This window comes from Episyrphus balteatus, chromosome 2 (assembly GCF_945859705.1).
Source record: "Episyrphus balteatus chromosome 2, idEpiBalt1.1, whole genome shotgun sequence".
NCBI lineage: Eukaryota > Metazoa > Arthropoda > Insecta > Diptera > Syrphidae > Episyrphus > Episyrphus balteatus.
In genome coordinates, this window is record NC_079135.1 from 49,901,916 (window position 1) to 49,925,640 (window position 23,725).

General features: G+C 29.7%; 1 protein-coding gene across 6 annotated transcripts; it reads left to right on the plus strand.

Annotated features, from left to right (window-relative positions):
* The first annotated feature begins 623 nt into the window (after positions 1-623).
* On the plus strand, positions 624-21,733 carry LOC129908374 (adenylate kinase isoenzyme 1). 6 transcript variants are annotated; one of them, XM_055984823.1, is made up of 7 exons: positions 624-875; positions 14,090-14,173; positions 14,473-14,595; positions 14,657-14,799; positions 20,917-21,001; positions 21,077-21,226; positions 21,339-21,733. In XM_055984823.1, the coding sequence occupies exons 1-7, from the start codon at positions 873-875 to the stop codon at positions 21,429-21,431; spliced, it is 681 nt and encodes a 226-aa protein (XP_055840798.1). In that variant the 5' UTR covers positions 624-872; the 3' UTR covers positions 21,432-21,733. The 6 variants fall into 6 exon arrangements, with proteins under 6 accessions (XP_055840798.1, XP_055840803.1, XP_055840800.1 ...); XM_055984822.1 differs by lacking the exon at positions 624-875 and adding an exon at positions 13,862-13,968; XM_055984828.1 differs by lacking the exon at positions 14,090-14,173 and having other exon boundaries at positions 626-875.
* Positions 21,734-23,725: the final 1,992 nt, after the last annotated feature.

A 23,725-nucleotide genomic window follows, 5' to 3' on the forward strand; every position in this document is an offset into this window, starting at 1 on the left:
CGTATACGTCTTGGTGACCAATTTAGTAGTATTTTTTAAATCTAAACATTTTCTTAATCGTATCAATCAAAGCAGTTCAGTGCACATATTTTTAAGCTGTATAATCAGTCGGTCTAAGTAAAAAACTCGTAAATCATTATCAATTTACCACATACCTACATTACATACATAACATACATATACATATGTACATGTACATATTATACAAAATTAATTAAATACAAAATCTTATCAAATTTTCAGTTGAAACCATCCATTCTACGTACCCTTTTAAAACAAAATAAATTCAATCTGTTGCAACTTTTGTTCCTATACTCTACATGAAATCAATGGACAATGTATTATGTAAAGAAACAATGTTTCAAACTCATAAAAAAACAAGAATTTTTTAAATCGTTTTATTACTTATAAATGTATATTATTTTATCTGTCAACAATACCAATTGCCACCCTCAAGAGTACCTACCTACTCAGAATATTTTACACTCCATAGTTTTCATCTCTCACTAATGAGTGCTTTTCTCAATAAAAAAGCACCATATAAATTTACTCAATTATCACTCTACCATCTCTGAACTGAGTCTAAACTAATTGTAAAAGTATACAAAAACACCGAAAAGCTAAAAAATAATTTTCAGTGACTATCTAAGCTCGTTTGACTAAGGGCGGTTAACTCGTCCAATCCACTCGAAAGCACCACAAAGTGAAAGTCGCGAAAAACTACTTCTTTTATTTTTTTTATTTACACTAAACACTGTCAAGAGTGCATTTAGGAAATCCCTTTTTGACAATAAAAAGCTATATCGGTGTCTACATTGACGCAGTCATATTTTCTTAACCCAAAGAAGTCAAATAAAATTCCATTAATCATCATGGTGAGTACAGAAATAGATGAGCACCACCAGTGTCTTCCTGAAACATAAAATAATTTTGCTGAGTGTTTGAAGTGTTTTTTTTTATTTATTTTTGGTTGGATTTTCATATCCCATTGAAACATGTGTGTGACAGTTTCATAATAATTCTAAAAGGGGTATTTTTGTATTTTTGAAAATTCGATAAAAATAAACCCAAAAAAATTTTTTAAAATCATTTTCATTTTCTTCGAAGAAAATGCAAGGTTTCAAATTTTTCATGCACTCTCAAATTGTTAAGGGTTTGGCATTTGGTTTGGGGATTGGGGAGAAACGAGTAAAATGTGCTCATTGACCTTCACCTAGTGAATGCGAGGGTGCTTTGGCCTGAGTATCTATTATATGTAGAGTATGCCTCCCTTGTTTGGATAAATAAAAAATACTCTCTTTTGAGTGATATTTTTCTTTTAAGTCAGAAACAGGGTGGTTTTGAAAATTGAACTATAAGCCAAAGTGAATTTACATTAAAATCATGTTTATTTTATATAAAAACTTTATGGATACAATAGATATGTACATTCTATTGATTCTAAGTTATTTTTGAATACCTTGCCAAAAAATTTCAACCATTATTGGCAACGTTGCTCATCATCATCATTAATGGCATTGTGTTTCGTTGATTTATTTTAGTTTGAGTTTTTTTAAATAAATACTTTCTCTAACGTTAGCTAATGTTTTGGTTTAAAAATAGTTTACCATATTAAATAAATAATATTTATTTTGGAACGATTTGGATGATTTTGGCATGGAATTAATTATTAAGAAAATAATAAATCCTACATGTTTAATAATTGCAAATATTTTAAGATAACAGTTTTTATTTACCTCCATTGAATAAATAGAGTTTTCAACAGAATTTAATAATTTAAAAATACAAAACCACCCAGTGGATTAATAGAATTTTGGCATACAAAACCAAAATGTTTCCAACCTTGTAGTTTTCGTTAACAATGTGAGGGTGGTCGTTTGGCATTTTGTTGATAGCAACTTTTATTTTGTAAGTGATTGATGACTATTGAACAATATTGTTTGCCAAAAAATGTCACTAGCTGCTTTTTAAACATCATGTAGGTACCTTGATCTCTCTGGCGGGAAAAACACTAACATTTAATCCATTTGTTGTCAAGATTGTTATTGATTCGAGGAACGAACAGTCTTAATGTTAGCAGGAGATCATTTTTTCATATGTTTGATTAAAAAAAAAAACTCAGATAAATTTAAATTGAATCACCCTTTTAGTGATTAGAAAAAAACGGTGTTTTTAACATAATTATAAAATTTAAGATAATAATAAAAGCTTATTAAGTTTGCAACTGAAAATTAAATCAATTATCAATTTTGTTTGGATATTTATTTCAATTTGATATAATGTACCTCTATCTCGAATAGATATAATAAACTTTGTTGCTACAGTCAGTCAGAAAATTTACACAGTAGGTAAACATTGTTATTTTTTGTATCACTAAGAATAATTACGTAATATTCTGAATTTAACTTATTTCGCATTTAATAAATTTACCTATCTGTAAATGTAGATGGTGTCGTTGTTACGGGTGTGACGCTTTTAATTATTATTTTATAGATTTAAACAATAAAGCTGGTGTACAATTAACAATTAATGAAAGATTGTACAATGTACATTCCTGAATCTGATTTCATCTAAATATTGTAAATATAATTTTTTTTTTTTAATTTTATTTTTAATTTAAAAGTCGGTTTTAGCTATTATGAAAACGGTTACAGAGAAAATCGATACAAAATTGCTTTTCAGAACAAAATAAATTGCACGACTGGGGTCGCACGTACTTGCTCTTATGGTAAAAGTTACTCTAATGTTTAAGCTTTTCATTGAACAAAATAAGAGAAAATTTAAAATTTGATATTTTCACGGAATTTCATAAGTGGTGCAAAAAAAATAAAATCTGATTTTATAAATAATTAAATACCGTTTTATATGATCTTTTACAAAAAACTAAGTATGCCATTTTATTTCTTGTATAAAAAGGAATTTTTAGAAAAAAAAATCCGAAAATCGTTAGAGCCGTTTTTTAAAAAATTAATTTTTTATATATTAAAATTTCCTAACATTTGTCAAAAAAAAATTGATATGCAATTTTGAATAAATAATTAATTTACACATAAAAACGAAATTTCAAAATTTTTCACCAACCCGTTTCCAAAAAATTGATTTTTCAAAAAAAATTTTTAAATATTTTTTAAAAATCCAAAAATATGTTTTTTTAAAAATTAAAAAAATTTTTAAATAATAATTGTTTAAACGTTTCTGTATAAAAATTTTGACCGAAATCTGTTTTGTCGTTTACGAGAAATTCATAAATCAAAAAAAACGTTCTATGGCAGGTACCGTTAATAACGGTACAAAAAATATTTTTTTTATTTCCAAAGGAAGCTTTTATGTGTTTCACTACACACAAATATTTTGATCAAAATCGTTAGAGCCGTTTTTGAACAAAATTAACTTTTCTATTTCCGTTATATGACAGGTACCGTTAATTTTGGTCCTAAAAAAAATTTCAATTTGTCCTCTAGGGAATCACCCAAAACTGTTAACTACCAAGTTTGAAGAAAATCTTTCCATTAGTTTAGGCGGTAGCTCGAGGTACACACAGACAGACAGACAGAATTGCCGGACCCACTTTTTTGGCATTCTCCATCATCGTAATGTCATGTAAAATTGTTATCTCGAGTTCGATTTTTTTTACGAATCCTAAACTTGCCCTATAGTACCTATATCGCAAGTAAAAAAATTAATTAAACCGTTAATTTAATGTTAATTTTTAATTTTGAATGATTTGTGATTTGAATCAGAAAAATGAGGAAATAGGTACATTTTTAACAAAGAATTTTGTTGTTCAATTGAGAATATTCTTGACAAACATATTCTTTTAAGAATTTTCCATCGATTGGTGTGACATTTGTGCTTTAAAATCTATGAAAAACTATTAATCATAGAGTTCAAAAGTTTTTCTGATTCTTATATGGTCTTCTGTTACGACAACTCTCCCTTTTTTGGGTCCTTTACCGTCCTTCCTTAGGCTCCAAAAGTTGAAACTACTTGTACTTGGATTTTATAGCAACAAAAAAAGATTTCCAAGTATTTATTTTTTGTTTATGATTGCTGTTTTCATAAGAATACATTTATTTATTAAACACTTTTTATAACGCATTTCTAGAAGACCATACAAAATGATAGTGCTAGCATTGTATATGTATTATATTTCCACAGTGCTATCATGAAAAGAAACGATCGATAATAACTAGTAAACTTTTGAATACATCGAAAACTAATTTTTTTTAAATCGACATTCGCCATTATCGATACTTCTTATTGCGCTGCCCTCATGTCTCATGTGATCAGCTATATCGCCGCATCTTTACCAAAAATAGTCCAAAGAACTTTTTTCTAGCTGAACAGTGCAACAGGTGCATATAGCACTGTGCTTTTGTGATGCATTATGCACCACCATCAAATTTATAATGGTGTGGTTCATGTAGAGAATGCGAAAAAGTTGGCTCCGCTACAGTCTATGGGAATGAGTCGCTTTTCACTTCAAGCTTAGTATGGATCGTTTTTGGAGACTTCCCAGAGTGATTTTCGGAGTTAATTTTTTGGGATTTGACAAAAATGTCGAGTGTTGTTTTTTTGAAAAAGGTCTATCTTCCGATGAAAAAACGGTTTTTTTATTTTTCAAAAATCATTATCATCGAAATTTTTTTTTTCTTTAAGATATATCAAAACTCAAATTTTCAAAAGATACATCTTGGATCAAAAAAATGTTTTTTTTTTCGAAAACGGGAAATTGAGTGTTTTTTTTTAATTTTTGATTTTAAGCATTGTTTAATAACACTGATACTGATTGCAGGTTTCTTGTGTAAATTATAGCACTTCAAACTTTTATATAATATTACTTATGTTTTTTTTAAATTTTTATTTTTGTTATTTAATTAAAATTATATGGGATGGTTAGGAAGGTTATGATTTCCAAGAAAATTTTATGATACTAGAAAACTTTATAGGACAATTTTTTTTATCAAGTTTGTACAACATAATTGTTATCTTAAACCTAGCTTTTATAAAAATTTTGTAACTTTTATAACGGGGCTAGCAGAGATTACAGGACTTTTTACAGATTTTAAAACATGTGAATACCAATCGGTATATCAAAAACCGTTTATTCTTACTGCGCTAAAGGCCATGCAAATTTTGCTTTCCTAAATTGAACTGGTACCGATTTATTTGATGAAGTGTGCATTTTTAATTCAAAATAGTGTATCGAGCTTCGTCTCGTTGTATACAAATTGTAGTAACGAAGAAAAAAATAACAAAAATAATAAAAATTATTAAAATTATTTCTATTTTAAGTGGAGTGATTGAATATATATATATATATTATATATATATATATATATTGAATATATATTGAACTTATATTGAATTATATACAAATTGAAGTTTTCGTGAGACATGTAAAAAAATAGTAACGAATTCCCCTTTTGAAGGAAAAACTTTCCTAGTGTCCAGGGTACTTTTCTTAAAAACAAAAACAATCTTTTAGAGCCCTTCCCTCCAAATTATCGTAATATTATGGACAGCCACACCATATAATTGTATTTTTTCAACATTGAAAGCGAATAATTTATAATTTTTTGTGTTAATCTTATCAATAATTGCTCAAGAAATCATTCACATCAAAATTTTCTTCAACAAGTCTAAAATTAAAGATAATAAAGGTTTTTCTGTAAAAAAAAATATTGTAAGCGCCATGTGGCTTATGATAACTTTTCGGGAAGGGCTCGATTCGATATGTAAAACATGGAAGTAGCAACCCTTTAATCGCTTTAGGTATACTTTTTACACTTTTACACCTTTTAAATTTAAAGTAAGCAAAATAACAATAGAGAAAAATGATTTTAAAATAACACATAACATTATTTAATTTTAATGTCTGGCAACTCTGATTCTTGGAGGATTATGATGCTGTAACCTTACCTTATTTTGTTTATTGCGATGACAATATCTCAAAACCGCAATATAATTGGAGAGAAAATTGAGTCTATGGTGTCTTAGGAACAAAAATCTCAACTTTATTGCATCCAGTATTATACTTGTTTTACTCAATTTTACTAAATAAAGAAATAATAGAAGTTTTATTGGCTGCATAAGCTTATACGGAATAGATAAAATTCATTAAGTCCCCATTAATAGTAGCGACTTTCTTGTGACCCTGAAAACAATTTGAACTGACATGGCTTCGATCCAAACAAAACTCAGTGAGGTTTTCATCGACCATCATCGAGACATCAAGAAATTCAATTCAATCTATATATTTACACAAAAAAAAAAAATCAAGTTTTCTTAATTAATAAATCTAATTTTATTTTCTCATTTAAAAACAAATCAATAAACATTGTTCGTGAAGCTGTAAATATAAATTAAAATATGATACATTTATACATTTTATTTTCCATAAAATGTTTATTTTCTATAGTTTTTCTAAATCACATAGTGGTAAGCTCATAGTTGAATGAATTTTTCAATCATAAACATATTCGTATTTTATATTCAAAAGAAAAAAAAATCATTTTCTTATTTCTTACCAACAAATTAAAAAGTGTGGCGTGATTTTCAAATTTTATGACAATTTTCCATTTAAATTTTAATTATTTTAAAGTTAATGTGTCTATTATCTGCTCAATTTTTATTAATGGTATGTATATAATAAAAAATTAAAAATTGTTGTATAACAAAAAAAAAAAAAAAATAAGTTATATATAATTTCCATATTTTCTGTCTAATCAAATCTAAAAAAATTAAAAAAGTCCCACCTCCTTTCGTTACCAAAAAAAAAAAAAACAGAAAAATAATATATTTTTTTGTTGTTTTTCCACCTACAAGTTTAAAAATAAATTTTTTATACAATAAATATTTTGTCCCGTCATCGTCTGAAAAAAATAAAATAACAGAATTTTGCTTAGCATTGATTGACCACTGTTCTCCTTGCGAGATATAAAAATAAGACAAAAAAAAAAGTGAAAGAAAGAAAGCAAATTCGCTCTTTAATCTTCATCCCCAGCTCATCCCCTTCATCTACCCAGGTGTTTGGTTGATTTAATATCGGTATAATGGCGCTCTTTTGTTCTTGTTTGTTGTTGTTCTAATTCTAGCCCACTTTGTGCGGAAACAATAAATTTTCAAATGACCAAAGATACTTACCGGCTGTAAGGAAATAGTTTATGTAATATCATTCAGTATGAATATTTAATTAACAACTACTATTAAACAGTATAAAGAAAGAAACCTAATAAACACACATTTCAGTTGGCTTTCTTTTCTATTGTTTTTGTTATTTTTGTTGATGTCGAACACAATTATCTCCTTAAAGACTGCGACACAAGGTCTACAATAAGTTTGCTCTTGACCTTGATATGGGTGGGCCTGTGCTTATAATATATTTTTGTTGCATCTAAGAAAAAAAAGCTTAACATAATGTTCTTTCAATTGAGAATGCACTGTCTGTACTTAAAGTTTACTTGTACAACGTACAGCAGCAGGGTACATGACATTGAAAAAGATTTATTTTTATCTCAATGCAGTCGTATAGTGTGGTTCTATAGAGAAACTTTTATTTTTTCAGTCTCGCTTGGTAAATTTCTAAAATTCCTTTCGTTTTCAAATGTATACCTAATCTGTGTTTTTCAAATTAATAATCACTTTGTGGCTAGATGTATGTATTATGTAGAGCAGAGTTTGTTATTTAGAGAAACATTTATTATTTTTTGTTATTTAGATATTTGTATACCTTGAATATAACGAAAAGCTGGAAAATATGTATATTTAGGTATTGTTTCACAACTTGTTATATAATTTTCTTTAATTACCTACACTACTTTCATTTTAGAACTTAATTTACTTTTCACACGATATTTGAATAGATCCAATTAGCTATTAAAGATCTGAACCATCTTTTGTCAACACATATTTAGTAAAAATTAACTCAATTTCTTTAAACTATAAACTTCCTTGGTAAAAGCCTGTTTGAACTAGGGCAAATGATATAATTACCTACCCATAAAAATGTTAAGGTAATTTTGTGCCAAAGAGCTTAAAATTATCTCATTTTTTTTAATTTTGTATGGATTAAATATTTTGCCATCATAGTTGATTTGATTGAATTTGTATTTTCTAATTAAGCTAGAAACCAACTCCAAAATATTTATAATTCTACTCTGATTCAATGTTGAAGCAGATAAAAGAGCAATTTGAATCATTACTAAAATTTTGTTTGTCACAATTGAATCATTTATTTTCAAAACATGGTAAGTCTACTTTTTTTCAAAATTCGTGTTTTTTTGACTGAATTATTACTCTAGGGATAACCACGTCTGTCTTCAAAATATTAAGTATCTACTCCATCTAATATCCGATTTTACAACTACGCGAAATATTTTTTTAGTATCAAAAACAGGATAAGTCCCGGAATTATCATCTATATTAGGCTACTGGCTCTCCGGACATTATATTTTAATCTCAAATACAATTGTGTAATAGACTGGGGATGAAAGCAAAATTGTATAATGTATACCCATTTTAAAACTAATTTCACATCCGTTTATTTTCAAGGTATGATAAGTCCAAAAGCGTTTTTATTTTTTTATCTTTTGAGCTATAGCTCCAAAAATTTAAAACGAAACGGTATTCTGTACCTAGGCAAAAGTTCTACAGAATATATTTTTTATAAATATTGCTACGTACATCAAAAGAAAATAGAACGTTTTTTTTCGTCTTCCGAAAAATTTAAAATCATGGACTTATCATGTTTTGAAAATAAATGATTAAATTATGAATCGGCAAGCCAATAGATTGAAATCAAGAATCTCATTCGCTGAAACTTAAAAACCTTTTAATATGGTTTTTTCGCTTAACACTAATGTATGCTCAACGAATCAGATTTTTAGCGTTTTTCAGAGATTTTTAAAAATGTATTCAAGATTTGAGTTACACTGATAAGTGTGTGCAATATCATCTGCAAAAATAGTGGGTGATCCGTTCAGCTTAGTTGTAAAAATTGAGTTTTTATAAAAAATTAAGAAAAACAAGGAAAAACTTATCACTGGCTAACCCCATTTTTTTAAATTCTGTACTCACTAAAAGACATGCACTTTTTGTTCAATACATCAATTATACTGGTCAACAAGGTTTTTGCCAAAAGAACCAAAATATACTTTTGTAGAGGTTTTTTAGGTGCTAAACTCAAATCCGAAAACTCACATCCCAGATATTTGAAATTTAAGTAAGTCGTTGGCTCAAAAACTGCACTGGTCAACCAAATTAAACTATTTTTTTGCCAAAAGAATTGAAATATACTTTTCTAAAGGTCTTAAGGTTTCTGAACTCGAATCCGAAGTCAAAAAAATTCTATTAGCCCCCGTTCTTGAAATATTACCGTTATAAAATGCAAACGCTAATGTTTCTGAGACAAATTTACGTAAGACCCATATTCTCAGAACTCAAAATGGTCAGCACGGCTTACCACTTAAATTTGAAATTAGGTTTTTTCTTAATTGTTGTCAATAAAACAAAATTGAAATTTTCATACTTCCAAAGATTTTATTTTATGTATTTTACTAAAATTGAGAATCAGCTGATGGTTCAACTTTCGAATACCCCACTAGGGTTTGAAAACTTTACCATAACCATTTTTATCAAAAAAACAAAACCGACTCATGGATCAAAACCAGAACTGGACGAAATTGAAATGGAACCACCACTGCCAGCTTTCTAATACAAAAAGAATTATCAAAATTGGTTCACTCAATCCAAAGTTATGAGGTAACAAACATTAAAACAAAACAAAAAAAATGCAGACGAATTGAATACATCCCCCTTTTTGGAATAGCAATAATTATCTGCGCCTTATAACATATCGTCGGCACAAAGCCAAAACTGCGAATCTGCATTTTTTGACATTATCACTTTAAAGAGTCATTTACCTTGTTATCGGTCCCTCTATTCACTATGCGTCGACCCCTATCCTCCATCTGTTGCCTAGAAGCCTAAAATATCAAATGTCGTTACTCGAGTTTCCATAATTATGCAATCTTAAGATTGCATGTGTTTCCAAAACTTTGAAGCCGTTTTTCTCAAAACTTCAATTTTGCAGATTCGTGGTTTTGGGCGTTGTGCCCACGATATATAAGAATCTCAATCTAGCACCCAAACCGAAGAATTTTGAAAAAATTTTGTTCCTCAGAGTTGCCATGTGACACCACTGCTATTTTTATGTTTATCAATGATTTCTTTTTCATACTCTGCCGGATAGATCGTTTAAAACGATTTAAAAAAATGTTTAAAAATATATTTCAAATTAATACTCGATCAAAAGTTAGATTAGATGATCGGTATTCTTTGAATATGTTTTTTATTCTAATAAAATGCAATATTCTGCGTTGGTCGGTGCATTGTTATAGTTTTGTAATGATCAGTTTCACAAATATTTAAGGCTCATTAAAAATATTATTTAGTTTGCTCACAACGAAATTTAATTGGAAGTTCAAAGAAAACGAATTTTTTTTTCAAACACATAACAATTAAAATTATTCTAAACATTTCCAAATTCATTCCAATATTCTTCAATTTGTACAGATATTTAAAGATCGTGTTAGCATAACGCAATATAAATTACCACAAAACGATAGCCTATCAATAAAATTGAATAAAGTATGTTTATTAGACAATTTAAAAGAAATTAGTTTTAGCAATGTGCGGTGGAGTGCCGAAAGTATTTGCCTAGAATTTCCGTTTCATTCTATTTATATCGAAAAAAATTAAACAAACAAATTCAAAAAACTTAAAAAAATATTAATATTTGTTTATTTTAGCACTTCCTAATTTAAAAACCCATTTGAATAATCATCAATTACGGGTGATAAAAGTACAATGGAATTAAAATTTCTAAACAAGATGTTTGAAAAATAACCAGCTGTGTGGTGTACTGAAATATATTAGGCATGTCGATTTATTGTACGGAATGTGGTTTGTAGTCTTTACACGATTTTAAATCATCATTCATATTATTTGCTCGAAGTGATTTTGGCGGAAAAACAAGAGCAAATTAAATACGCAAGCTATTACGAACAACCGTTTTTCGATTTCAAATCGCGCAGGAACATAATTGGTTAACATTCGTAGAAGGCTAAAAATCTGGTCTCGGAAATGTTTCCGATAGAAGGCAGATCATAAAATTTTTAAAATTGCTAAGAATTGGATGACCAACAAATAAACAGCCCAAGATTCAAGACTATAATGCAAAAATTTATTTCAAATATAACATACATTCAGATGGTTCCAAAAAGGTAAGATTGTAAATATTTTAGGACAACCTGTTTTGCATATCAAGTGTATATATTATACATATCCGTATATATTAGACAGTTGAGATTTATTTCTTTAACTCTTTTAATTCAGAACACATGCAATTTTATTTTATTGCATAAAAGTCCTCATATTTTGTATCGATTATACAATTTTATACCTTTGAGTTTTACTTATTTATACAATATCTAGGTTAAAATCATGGATATAATGAAGATAGTTAGGTAATGCTTTTTACTTATGAATGACAAACAAAAGAAAAAAAAAGTGTTACGACTTAACATCAGTAAGAACATTGTATATTATGGTACAGTTAGTTTCCTTATCATTTAAAATCAAAGAAAAATTGTCAAAAGCGATTTTTCACTCTGATACTAAAGCTGATAAAGAATATTATATTACTTCAAAAATATCTGTACAATACAGTATATACGAGCTACAACCTAAACCACTAAAGCAATTTGTCTTCAATGTTGGTAATTAACAGTTTTTAGCTGAATGTTTTAACTATATTTGAAAAAAAAAAAAATAAAAAAAAAGTTGTTAAAATATCTCAATCCGTTCAAAAGTTAATAGTTATTGCAACGAAAAATAAAAATTTGAATCATTAGAGTGGGCTCAAAAACTAGTCTTTAAAAATCAAAACAAAATTAAATACATAAATGTATAAGACTATAAGTTTCTTTGCATTTTTTGACAACTTTGCCTTATGTGCTAGATATTGAAAGTTGTATTACTAATGAACATCGTAAATAACTCAACTAAACATCTAAATAACAACTTAATAGATGATACATTTTTCAATTCATTGATTACCTCAACAGTTTAATGGGTAGAAAACTTAATACAGTAGGTACATAATATTATTGAAAATATTTGGTATTCCATGACTCGTACATTTCAGATTTATTGAACATATGAAAGAGTTCCCACACGGAATACCTTCACATCGAATGAATCAACTATTAACAAGGCTTTTTTCTGCTATTAAAATGATAAATATTTAATTCGATTACTTACACAACATTACTGGTATAAACGACCTTCAAACTTATGGACAAACTAGTTAAGTGATTGTGCATGTGTCATTATGACACCAAGGTAGAAAAACCTCAAAGACAGTTTAAAACAATTTTTTCAGCATTTCTTAGTCAGAACTCTGCCGAGATCAAAATTCTACTTTTCAAAATTCTATTTTTCAAAAATTCTGCTTTTACAAAATTCAATTTTGAATATCCAACCAATAAATTGAACTCAATGTATAAGCTTTTTAAATCAACTATTTCTAGTCCATTTTAAGAGTTTTTAATTGTTGAATCATTTGAAGATTATAATTTTCTCATATTGGTCGGATATTCAAGACTGACTTCGTCATGCTTAGGATTTATTTTACTAAACATAAAGCGAAATGTTCATAGTTGTTTAATTGTGCGATTAAGTAATTAAAGTAGACAACATTTTCGAATTTTATTTAAATTAATTGCAAAGTTTTACAGAGCAATAATAAATCGTTTAAATAGTTCACAATCCTTAACACGAACTTTTCATTATTTTGGAAGAGATAGAATTTTTTCTTAACATTTAAATTTTTGCAACAAAAAAAAAATATTACGCATACACCACAGTGACCAGTCAATCTTAAACTTTGAACAAACTCATCTGTTTCCGTTATTTTCATATAGCTGTTATCAATCATATACATATACATATGTATATAAAATCTAAATGTTCGTTTGTAGGCATATAATAAACGATCGGAGAGTTCAATCTACTTTATTCTTTTTGTATAATCTTTGTATTTGTTAGGGAAAGGTTCGTAAAAAAAATTCAAAAACCCTCTGCAAAGCGGACGAAGGTTTCTCTAGTTTATAATAAAATTATAAGTGGTTTGAGAAATTTTTCTTGACGATGTTGTATTTGGGAGTCACATAAGGTGGCACTTTTTAGTCGTCGCACTCGCAATACGGCATACCGAACTGCATATAAACATTATTTATTGAAATTAGGAGTATGATACTAGGGACTCTACATACCAAAAATTAAACCATGGAGTATCTATTAGATAGATACATGAATATAAAATCAATTGAACTTTTTCATGGCTTTTTCGATTCCAAAAAAAATCAACAAAACAACACAACTCTTTCGAATGACGTCTTTTGGTTCTAATCGTTTTTATATCACCAATTTATTCCACCCATGCTGATTGCTGATGAATGAGCAATGTGTTTACATTCCGTTGTACTTTTTAAATGTTTACGCTAATGTCATGCTCAATAAATTAACACCAAAAACGATACATATACAAATCACTCAAACGAAAAAATCAATTTATTTGAAAGAAAAAACTTGAACTCCTTCAACAGGATGCAAAAGAAAACGTTCAAAAAATGTTGGCTTCTGGCCAATTTCGTTGGAAGAAATTCGCGAACATGTTTCCAAATATGTATAAGAACAACAAATATAAATTGTGGTTGTTGATTGAATGTTTAAATCGCTTTATTTACTTCTGGGGTGAAACTACTTTGTTTTAAACATCAGGTATGTGGGTTAGAAATAAATCTTTTAAATTGAAAATTTATTGAAACTTAAGAAAAAAAAAGAAAACAAAACTTATTGATAACTAAAATGGCCAGGACATCAAAACATCCCCAAAGTTTAGAGGTATAATGTATTAAACCTCCTTGTATAATATTTGAGCTTTTATTTTTGCTGCATGCAACATTTTAACTCATAATCAGATCTAGAAGTTGTTTTTTTTTATATGATTATACCCATAATATAGCTTTTCATGTGTCACCAAATGGCCATGAAGAAGGAAGCTGACGACAAACAAAAGGCTCTGGAAATTAGACGAGCTCAAATCGGTGTAAGTTTGAGGAGACATTTCAAATCATTTGTAGCATAAAAAGCTTTTTTTTTTCAAAATTTAAATACTGCTTTGCCGCTGAATACTATTATTAATGCTAGCAAACAACCAAAGTTACGATATTTACGATTTTCAGTATGCTGCCAATAAAGTGAACCCATTACCTATCCTTAATATCCCTCAAAGTTAATCACTTTCAATTAATATCCTTAATTATTGTCAATGGAAAAAATGTTATTTCATACAGCATTAGATATAAAATGCTAATGCATATGTTTTATTTTTATCTTTAATTGAAGGTTGGCGTTCCAGTAATTTGGATTTTGGGAGGTCCTGGATGCGGAAAAGGCACACAATGTGAGAAAATTGTTGCAAAATATGATTTCACACATTTAAGCAGTGGAGATTTGCTTCGTGAAGAGGTAAAAAGCTTTTTACATTTCTTAAAACTTGTAACTTTAATAAGTTTGGTTGTGATTTCAGGTGAAATCTGGTTCCGAAAAAGGCCAAGAACTTGCAAAAGTTATGAAAGAAGGAAAATTGGTGTCCAATAGTGATGTGCTGCTTTTGCTTTCAAATGCCATCAAAAAGTCTTTACCAACTGCTAAGGGCTTTCTCATTGATGGGTAAGTTAAAATTAAACTTTATGGTTTAATTTGCTTTGCATTTGTTACCCGTATTTTTTATATTTTAGATGTATTAAAGCTTCTTCTAAGGATTAAAATTATTTTTACCATAGATTTAAAGTTCATTATCTACTTAAAAGTACGTCAAAAAAAAGAGCTGAAAAGAGCGAAGAATAACACCGATCAAAAGTGGTTTTATTTGAATGATCTTTTTTATTTGTCACTTACCTACTCTTACATTTGTAGTTATTTTTCGCTATTGGTTTTTCAAAAGCGAAATAGCTCGATTGACTGCACTTTTTACCGAATTCCAAAAACTGGGAGGTATTCATTTCGTCTGTTTTTTAAAATTTTTTTTTTTATTTTTGTTACCTCATAACTTTAAACTGAGTGAACCAATTTGATAATTCTTTTTGTATTGGAAAGCTAGTGGCTGCAGTGTTGTCCCATTTCAATTTCGTTCAGTTCTAGCCAACTATTAGAAAACCCTTAAAACCAATGGAAGTCGGTTTTGTTTTTTGATAAAAATGATTTTATCAAAGAAAATAATCTCTATTTGAAAGTGGCAACGATGGTCGTAAAGTGTTGGCAATTAGGGCTGTAAAAGTAACGACAAAATGAGTACCCGCATGTATACGTTACTTCAAGATGCTAAATGCGACAAATTGATTATATCACTTCGTTTCGTATCTCATGTATCGAATGATTAGTATTGAAATTGGAATGGGGTCGTTACTCAAAAATATGTTTCGTATCTCGTATGTTTCGTTATTTCAGTACCCAGTAACGAAACATACGAGTAACGATACTGTTTACGAAACGTTCGTTACTCGTTACTGAAGCAAATACCCGCATTTTAGTAACGAATACATACGATTTGCTACAGCTCTATTGGCAATTGTGAATACTATATCTGTTGTTAGGGTTAAGATGGTTGAAATCCGTAAACATCAAGAGTAGGTAAAGGATTGCTAACAGACTGAATTCAATATCAACCATTTTTGCCAAATTCTTCAAATATTTTTTTATAGAAGCAAGAACAAGTTTGATTTTATTATTTTTGTCATTATAAATTATAAGTCAATCAACGAACTGAAAAATTGCTTTCAATTTGATGTAAGCTATGGGTATCAAAAATATTGACCTCAGAAACTGTGTGACATAAATATGTGGTTTTTGAAATGATTGATATACATAATTATAAAACTTATCAGAAAAGTGGATATTAAATAGTACCATGAGAACTGAAAAGTTTGCGGTCGTGTAGTAGGTATTTGAATTTTATAGTGTACAATCTATTCTACTGCTGAAATAGTCTATTTAATAGACCGGAGCTCCAGAGCAAAACTAGAACAAATACGTTCAAGAGTTTTTATTGCTGATTTTGATTCCTTGGTATAAAAGAATACTCCAGCCAAAAGTGCTACTAAATCCATTGGTGCATTTCTGAGAAAATGGCAACACTGGTCGGTTTTCAGTTTTTTTGATTTAACTCGAAAACCAAGCCTAACTTTGAAATGGTTCAAGGACACTTTTCATAGCAAATAAAATTTTCTGTCATGTTAAGATGAAGAAAAAATTTTAAAAATTATTTTTCACTGAAATTCTAACCTAAAATCAAAGAAAAAAAAGTTAAAAAATTGACGATTTTATTTTTTTTTACTAAATCAAGGGGCATTTTGTGTATGTAGCCGGTACGTCCAAACTTTGTACTAATGAAATAAAGTAGAGGTAAAATCCTTTGATAATACCTATGCAATTTTTAAACAACTTAAATGTACCTATTCAAAAATTAGCACTTTTTCCAAATTTTTGACTTTTTTAGTTAAAAGAAAGTTTTTAAAACTCGATAAAATCGTATAAATTGGTAACTTTTAGACTTTTAAAGTAAACATACTTAGGCCCATTTGCTCATACTAGTCATAAATTCTAGTCTTAGATAGGACGAACATAACTCTTATGTTTTACTTAGTTTATTCTAAGTTTCTAAAAAATATTTATGTTCATCCTAGCAACGATTTACTTTCATGCGAGAAATCGCTGAGAACTTCAATTTAAAATGTCAAACAACACAAACGTCAGTTAATTTAAATTGTTTTTGGGCAATTTACCGAAAATAATTTAACAAATTTATTATTTTGGCAATTTTAATTGCAGAAAAAAGTGTAAAATAGTGAAAGTGGCAATAAAAGTGTATTTAATTTAATAAAAAAATTATTTATTTGACAGAATTTGTTTTGTAAATATTTTTGTTTGTCAAAAACTATATATGACCAATATAAAAACAAAAAGTGAACAGTGTTTCAAAAATGTGTGTTGTAAATTTTACCACCGGTAAATGGTTAATGTTAATGAATGTGAGTAAATATATATTAAATTGAAAATATATTTCCTTTTTTACCACATGCATCAATTTTTGAAGCCGCGTTCTTTCTGTTTTGGTCAATAAAATACTTTAAATAGAACATAAACCCCTTAAGTTCTACTATTTCTTCCCCCTAAGTTATGTCAAACTTAGAGCAATTTATGACCCAATTTTGAGTTTGTGCAAACCACTATGTTTAATTTAAGGGTTTATGTTTCACATAATTATTTAAGACTCGTTTCAGCAAATGGGCCTTAGAGGGATTGATTTAATATCAACTAAATATGACAAACAAACAAATTTATTTAATTTTATAATTTTTTTATTTATTATATTTTTTTTTTTTTTTTAATTTATTATATTATATATATTTATTTTTATAATCAGCAATATAAACTCTTGAACGAATTTGTTCCATTCAAAAGGGTCTATTCAATAGACTAAAACGAAAATTCTTATAAACAAAAAAAGAGTGTGTGTACACATGTACACGCGACTGAAGTTATACTTCTCATTCAGTATATGTAAATGAATTTCATTTGATATTTTTAATTTCTATTATTAAATTAATTAATCCACACTTCGTTTTTTTACATTTTTATCAAGTGAACAATAAATTAATTCTTTCATCCTCCTTGTGTCCATGTAGTTTTCAATCTGTGAAATTTACTTATGTTGTAATATGGAACTTGCAGGGTTGCTACAAAGCTCAAAAGTGAGCTGAGCTCAGCTCACAGCTCAGCTTAAATTTTGAGCTAGCTCACTTTTGAGCTATGTACCATAGCTCAGCTCATTTGAGCTGAAAGTGAGCTGAGCTGATGGTTGAGCTGAGCTGTTGGGTGAGCTAAGGTAAAGTGATCTTATAGCTGTGATGGGTGAGAGGATACATTGATTTTTATTTGGAAAGTATAAAGAAATATGAAGATATTTTAAACTTTTATAAAACACCATAGCTTAAGATGTTTGGTTCTAGTTATTAATGGAATTATTTTAACACATGGATATTTTTATAAATAAAACAGATAATTTTTCGTGATCTTTTCTCTTGGTTTTTTTAATAGTAAATATATTTCTATTTTTTTAAGTAAAATATTTCTTTTTTTATCATAAAAAAAATGTCGGTACAATCCGGTTTTTTGACTTTTTTCAAAATTCCGAGAAAATCGCGTTTGAAAGTTGGGGTAAATTTTTTTTTTCGAAAAATCCCCGAATCTTTGAACGCTCCTGGAAGCTAAACCGCTTGAGAGCAATTTTTGGGAGTGATGCCAAATGATAGCTTGTGCCATGGGCCTACGCTTTGCACATTGTCAGATTTTTAAAAAATCGCCTTCCATGTTAAACCGCCACATCATGCCTATTTTTTCAGAATCGTGCCTATTTTTTTTTTACTTTTAAATTCTCCCGGTTTGAGAACGCGTGGACCTACAGGGATGGGAGTTGTACCCAAATGTAGGTTAGAGTCCCCTCTACCTTTTGGCATCAAAAATTTTATTTTCATTTTCTTCAAAATTCCGCGATATAGGCGTTGGAAGTTGGGGCGCTCACTTTCAGCTCAGCTCAAATGAGCTAAGCTATGGTACCTAGCTCAAATTTGAGCTGAGCTGAAATGTGAGCTTTTTGCAACCCTTGCAACTTGCCACATGGAAATTACCACATGCAACTTGCCACATGCAACTTGCCACACGCAACTTGCCACATGCAACTTGCCACATGCAACTTGCCACATGCAGCTTGCCACATGCAACTTGCCACACGCAACTTGCCACATGCAACTTGCCACATGCAACTTGCCACATGCAGCTTGCCACATGCAACTTGCCACACGCAACTTGCCACATACAACTTGCCACATGCAACTTGCCACATGAAACATGTAACTTGCAACGTGTTGTGTGTTTTATGTTTGCCGTACTGCGGCGAACATTTTTAAATACTAAAGTACTGCCTACTCTAAAGGTGAAACGACAGCCCTGCTACCCAGGGTGATCGCGTCATAATCCCTTTGACATTCTTGTCAAAAAGTAAATTTTCATACTCACCCTCCCATAAGAAGTATAACTTCAAAAAGTAGGTAATTAAAAAAGTTGGAACTAAATTTCCAGCGTGAAAGATTACAGATTCATATCAAGGGAAATGGTAGTGCTTAGACAAACTCTCTTATGATTTTGGCACTAAACATTTATGAATAGCAACAAACTGAAACCATTTTCCACGACTCTATAACTTTTAATTTTGTTTAAGATAGTGAAGAACAAGCTACTGAAAACATGTCAGTTTATGAGCGTGAATAGTTTCATAGATGTACCTAATGTATTTTTAGACGTATAAATATAACGACCGTTTTAGTTGAATGTTATAATAGGAATCACTTGAGTTGTATGTATAGAGACCAACCTGGAACTTCTTATTCAACTTCCAATGTGCATTACATACACTCCGCTTCAACTGAATAAGCACACAAATCTTCAAAGGTATTTTGTGTATTTTTTCTTCGTCGGGGCGAAGAAATAAAATTAATATTTCTTGTAAATACGCGGTGAGTTTCGTAAAATTTAATTAAACTTAAAATGATTGATACCCGCGAAAAGCATAACTTAAAATCGTATAAAGCAACAAAAAGGTATTCATTTAGAATTTTCTAGACTCCATATGAGCTGGAAAAATGAGTGACGCAAAGTGGTTTTTCTCATTTAAAAAAGTTCAATTTTGATGGATTCATAATTGAAGTAATCGGGGTCATCAAAATTGAACTTTTTCAAATGAGAAAAACCACATTGCGTCACTCATTTTTCCAGCTCATATGGAGTCTAGAAAATTCTAAATGAATACCATTTTGTTGCTTGTTTAAAGGTGATTTCTTTTGGACTTTTAATGGGTTAAAATGATCCGTGCTGTTAATTACTCCGCGGAGTGTTGAAACACTTGCAGTAACAACAGCTTTTTGTTTGATTTTTGCCCCAGAGTCAAATGAATTGGAGGCAGATCTCAAAATTTCCCGTCGATTAACTGCTATTTTTGCAGTTTTTTACCTCAATTCAAATTTTTTCTGTACGAACTTTCATTTTTGAGGTACGAATAGGAAACACAATTTTGGTAGCTATAGCAGACCCGGTCAGTACTTGTTCTTTTAACAAATTAATTTTAGCTCTGTCGACAGTATTCAAAGCTTTTAATCTACTACTTTTTTTAAATTTTAATTAAATGACAAAATCTCACTAAGAACATTTCAACCTTTCATTTGGTATGCCAATCACCTCAAAACTCTCGTAGACAACGAAGATATTGACCTTGAAAGACCGTGTGTCTATTCAGTTGACGCGAAAAAAAAATGCATTTTTCCATATGGGACGCTTTGTAAGAGAACACGAAAAAAAATAGCGGTACTTTGTGAATTATTCTTTCCTATTTGTTTTCTCAACATCACAAGCTAACGGTAAACATCATCAAATGACACATTTAAGCTCAATCCTAGGAAAAAATACACAAATTACCTTTGACAATTTGTGTGCTTCTGCTTATTCAGTTGAAGCGGAGTGTAGCTTTGAACTAATGAGTTGTATTCTAGAAGTATGATTGTCCAAAATTATGCAGCTTGCCTTCCTTTTACCTTAGAATTTTCTATAATCGATAAACATTAAAAATCAAATTTTTTTTGTAGGAGATAATAGTTCCTCAATTTACAATAATTAATTTAATTAAACCGTCATACATTTTAGATACATTAATTTATACGATATACATTTTTCTTTTAGTTATCCACGAGAGAAGGACCAAGGAGCTGCTTTTGAAAAAGAAATTGCTCCAGCTGATTTGATTATCTTTTTCGACTGCGCTGATGTATGGATACATTTTTGATTTTTATTCATGCAAATACATTTTGTAATAAAATTTATGTTTGCTCTTATTTTTTAGCAAACTCTTGTAGCACGTATTATGAAGCGTGCTGCTGCATCAGCGGAAGTTCGTGCTGATGACAACGAAGAAACCTTGAAAACTCGCATTGCTACATTCAGGACCAATACAAATGCCATTCTTTCGCAATACACCGATAAAACTTTGATTGTGAGTGTTTATTTCAGTAATTGAATTTTACTAATATATATTTGATCAAATACAAATAATAAACAATCAAAATTGAAATATTAATTATTTTGTATCCATCTCTCCTTTCCAGCTCAACGCCGAACGTACCGTTGATGAAATCTTTGCTGATGTTACTCGTGCTATTGATGCTGTTGTGCAAAAGAAAGCCGCCGCAGTTGCGTAATTACAACTTTAAGGTAGTCACAAAAGCATGCTGCCCGCCAACACAAATTATTACCAATACCAAAGAATAACATCAAGTCCTTGCGAAAATTTTTCTTTGAGAAAATATATTCGCTTTCTAAATTAATTTTTATTAAATAAAATTGCTTTAATTTTCAACTTTATAAAAAATAATATAATACTCATTTATAGGCACACAATTGATTTGTTAAACAAATTAATGAGAAAATTATTTAATTATTTTTAAATATTTATGTATAAATGTATAAAAATACAAATTGTTGACCAAATTGAAAATTAAAACACTCTTTTTTTTACTTTTTTTTTAAATTGATATAACCTAAATTACTGCAAGCAACGGCGAATACAATTTTGTATTGTGAAAAATTTGGTAGAAAAACGTTCACTATTATTAACAATAATTTCAGGTATGAACTACTTTGATTTATGTGACTTTAAGATACGAAACCATCAAAAATTAACCTTTTTTCCACGTTGATTTTTAAATGTTCATCTTCAACGCAAAATCATTCCGAATAATAGTTAAATCAATGTGATTTTCATTGATTTTACGTGGTTTTATGGTGGCTTTTCCCTCAGTGAATGTACAAAAAGTAGGAGAGTAAGTTAACGGCAGCTGAAACATGAGATGAAGATGCTTCGTATTACACCAGGAGTGACAAAGCTTGATCGAATTAGAAGTGTGAAAATCCGAGGAAGCCTCAATGTTAAAAATACAATCTCCCGAAAAATTGAACACGATCAAAGGAGAGATCCTAAGAACCCCGTCAACAAGGCAATATCATACAATGTTCTAATAAGAAGAAAGGTAGACCCAAAAATCCTGGTACAAGTAAATGAAAATTCTCCAGCATATAGATGGCCTCAGAAATGGAATAATACAAAACCAGAAGGCTTGCTGCCGATTTCTGAGGTCAACTCGGCAAACCTCGCTTCCGGATCACTAGTGTGAAGCATGTATGTGGAACGTGGGAGAGTTATGATAACTTCCGACATCGAGATTGTAACAGCGCCAGCGCCGATTAAAAGAAAGAAGAAGTCGTCAGTCTTTCTAGCTCGATTAATTCCATGGAATTTCTTTCCTCGTTTCGATATAAAACGTTTCCGTGCAAAAATGTTCGTTTGAATCAATCAAGTAGTTTACGATAAAGTTTTAAAGCCAATTGTTGGCAAGAACCTTTAGTATTTTTATTATAATCAAAATTGTTTGAGCCTTTTCTGAGAAAAAGAAGAATATTAATCCTAGATCTAAGAAAATTATTGCATAGCACAATGATAAGGCTGTCAATCACAACACAGTATGGAAATCCTTTTTGCTCTAAATATTCATTAAGTATGATTTTGTACAGTTTTTTTTTGCGTACAGTACTATTTCTAAGTGACAGCTCTGGCCTAGTTAGACCATAAACCAAACCAATTATTTTATTATCAAATGCACAAACCAAATATAAATTGTTTTAAAAAGAAATATATTCATCCTTAAAGCATGCAACAATTCGCATTTTCGTGGTGAATGAGTTTAAACTTTAAATTAACTGCGAGTAATATTGTTAAATGCCATAGAATACAAAACTTTAACCGTTTAAATAAGTACAAAAAACAAAACGCACGACTTGGTTGGGCATACGAGTAATTACTCATATAGTAAAAGTTACTTATAGTAGGAGATGGTGCCGTGAAATAACGCCGAGCGAAATAACGCCGAATTCCAAAATTCGGCGTTATTTCACTTTCAAAAGCGAAATAAGGCCGAATTTCAACATTCGGCCTTATTTCACAATGACAAAGTGAAATAACGCCGATTCGGCATTATTTCACTTTTTCAGTGAGGCAAATCCTGCTAAGTGGAGCTTATGAAAAATTGCAATGTAACCACCTGTAGTCACTTTGGTATTGAAATGCCATATTCTTGGCAAAGGGACATAGCCCATGGACATTACAGCCACTTTATATTTGTGGACTTAAGTCCCACTTGAGTTAGACATAAGTTCCAAATTGATTGTCAAACTCAGGTTGGACATAAGACCCACAAATAAAAGATGGACGTTATGTCTCACTAACGAAGAATTCACAAGTTATAAAATTATTTCCCAACTGGATTTGGGATAGTTACAAAGTTCGATTTTGCACTTATGTCCCACCCTATTGGCACATACGCCTATCCAATAGTGTATCCAAAGCAGGACAGCATGTCCCCAGCCTCCAAACATACATCACTGTTTATACGCCTAAGTCCTGGGTATTATTATTGTTTTTATGTGTATACCAACAACA

Coding starts and splice junctions, on each gene's coding strand:
- LOC129908374 (XM_055984822.1), top strand. CDS start 13,933: ATGGCCAGGACATCAAAACATCCCCAAAGTTTAGAG. Junction 13,969..14,089: donor AACATCCCCAAAGTTTAGAG/GTATAATGTATT, acceptor CCCATAATATAG/CTTTTCATGTGTCACCAAAT. Junction 21,002..21,076: donor TCTTTTTCGACTGCGCTGAT/GTATGGATACAT, acceptor CTTATTTTTTAG/CAAACTCTTGTAGCACGTAT.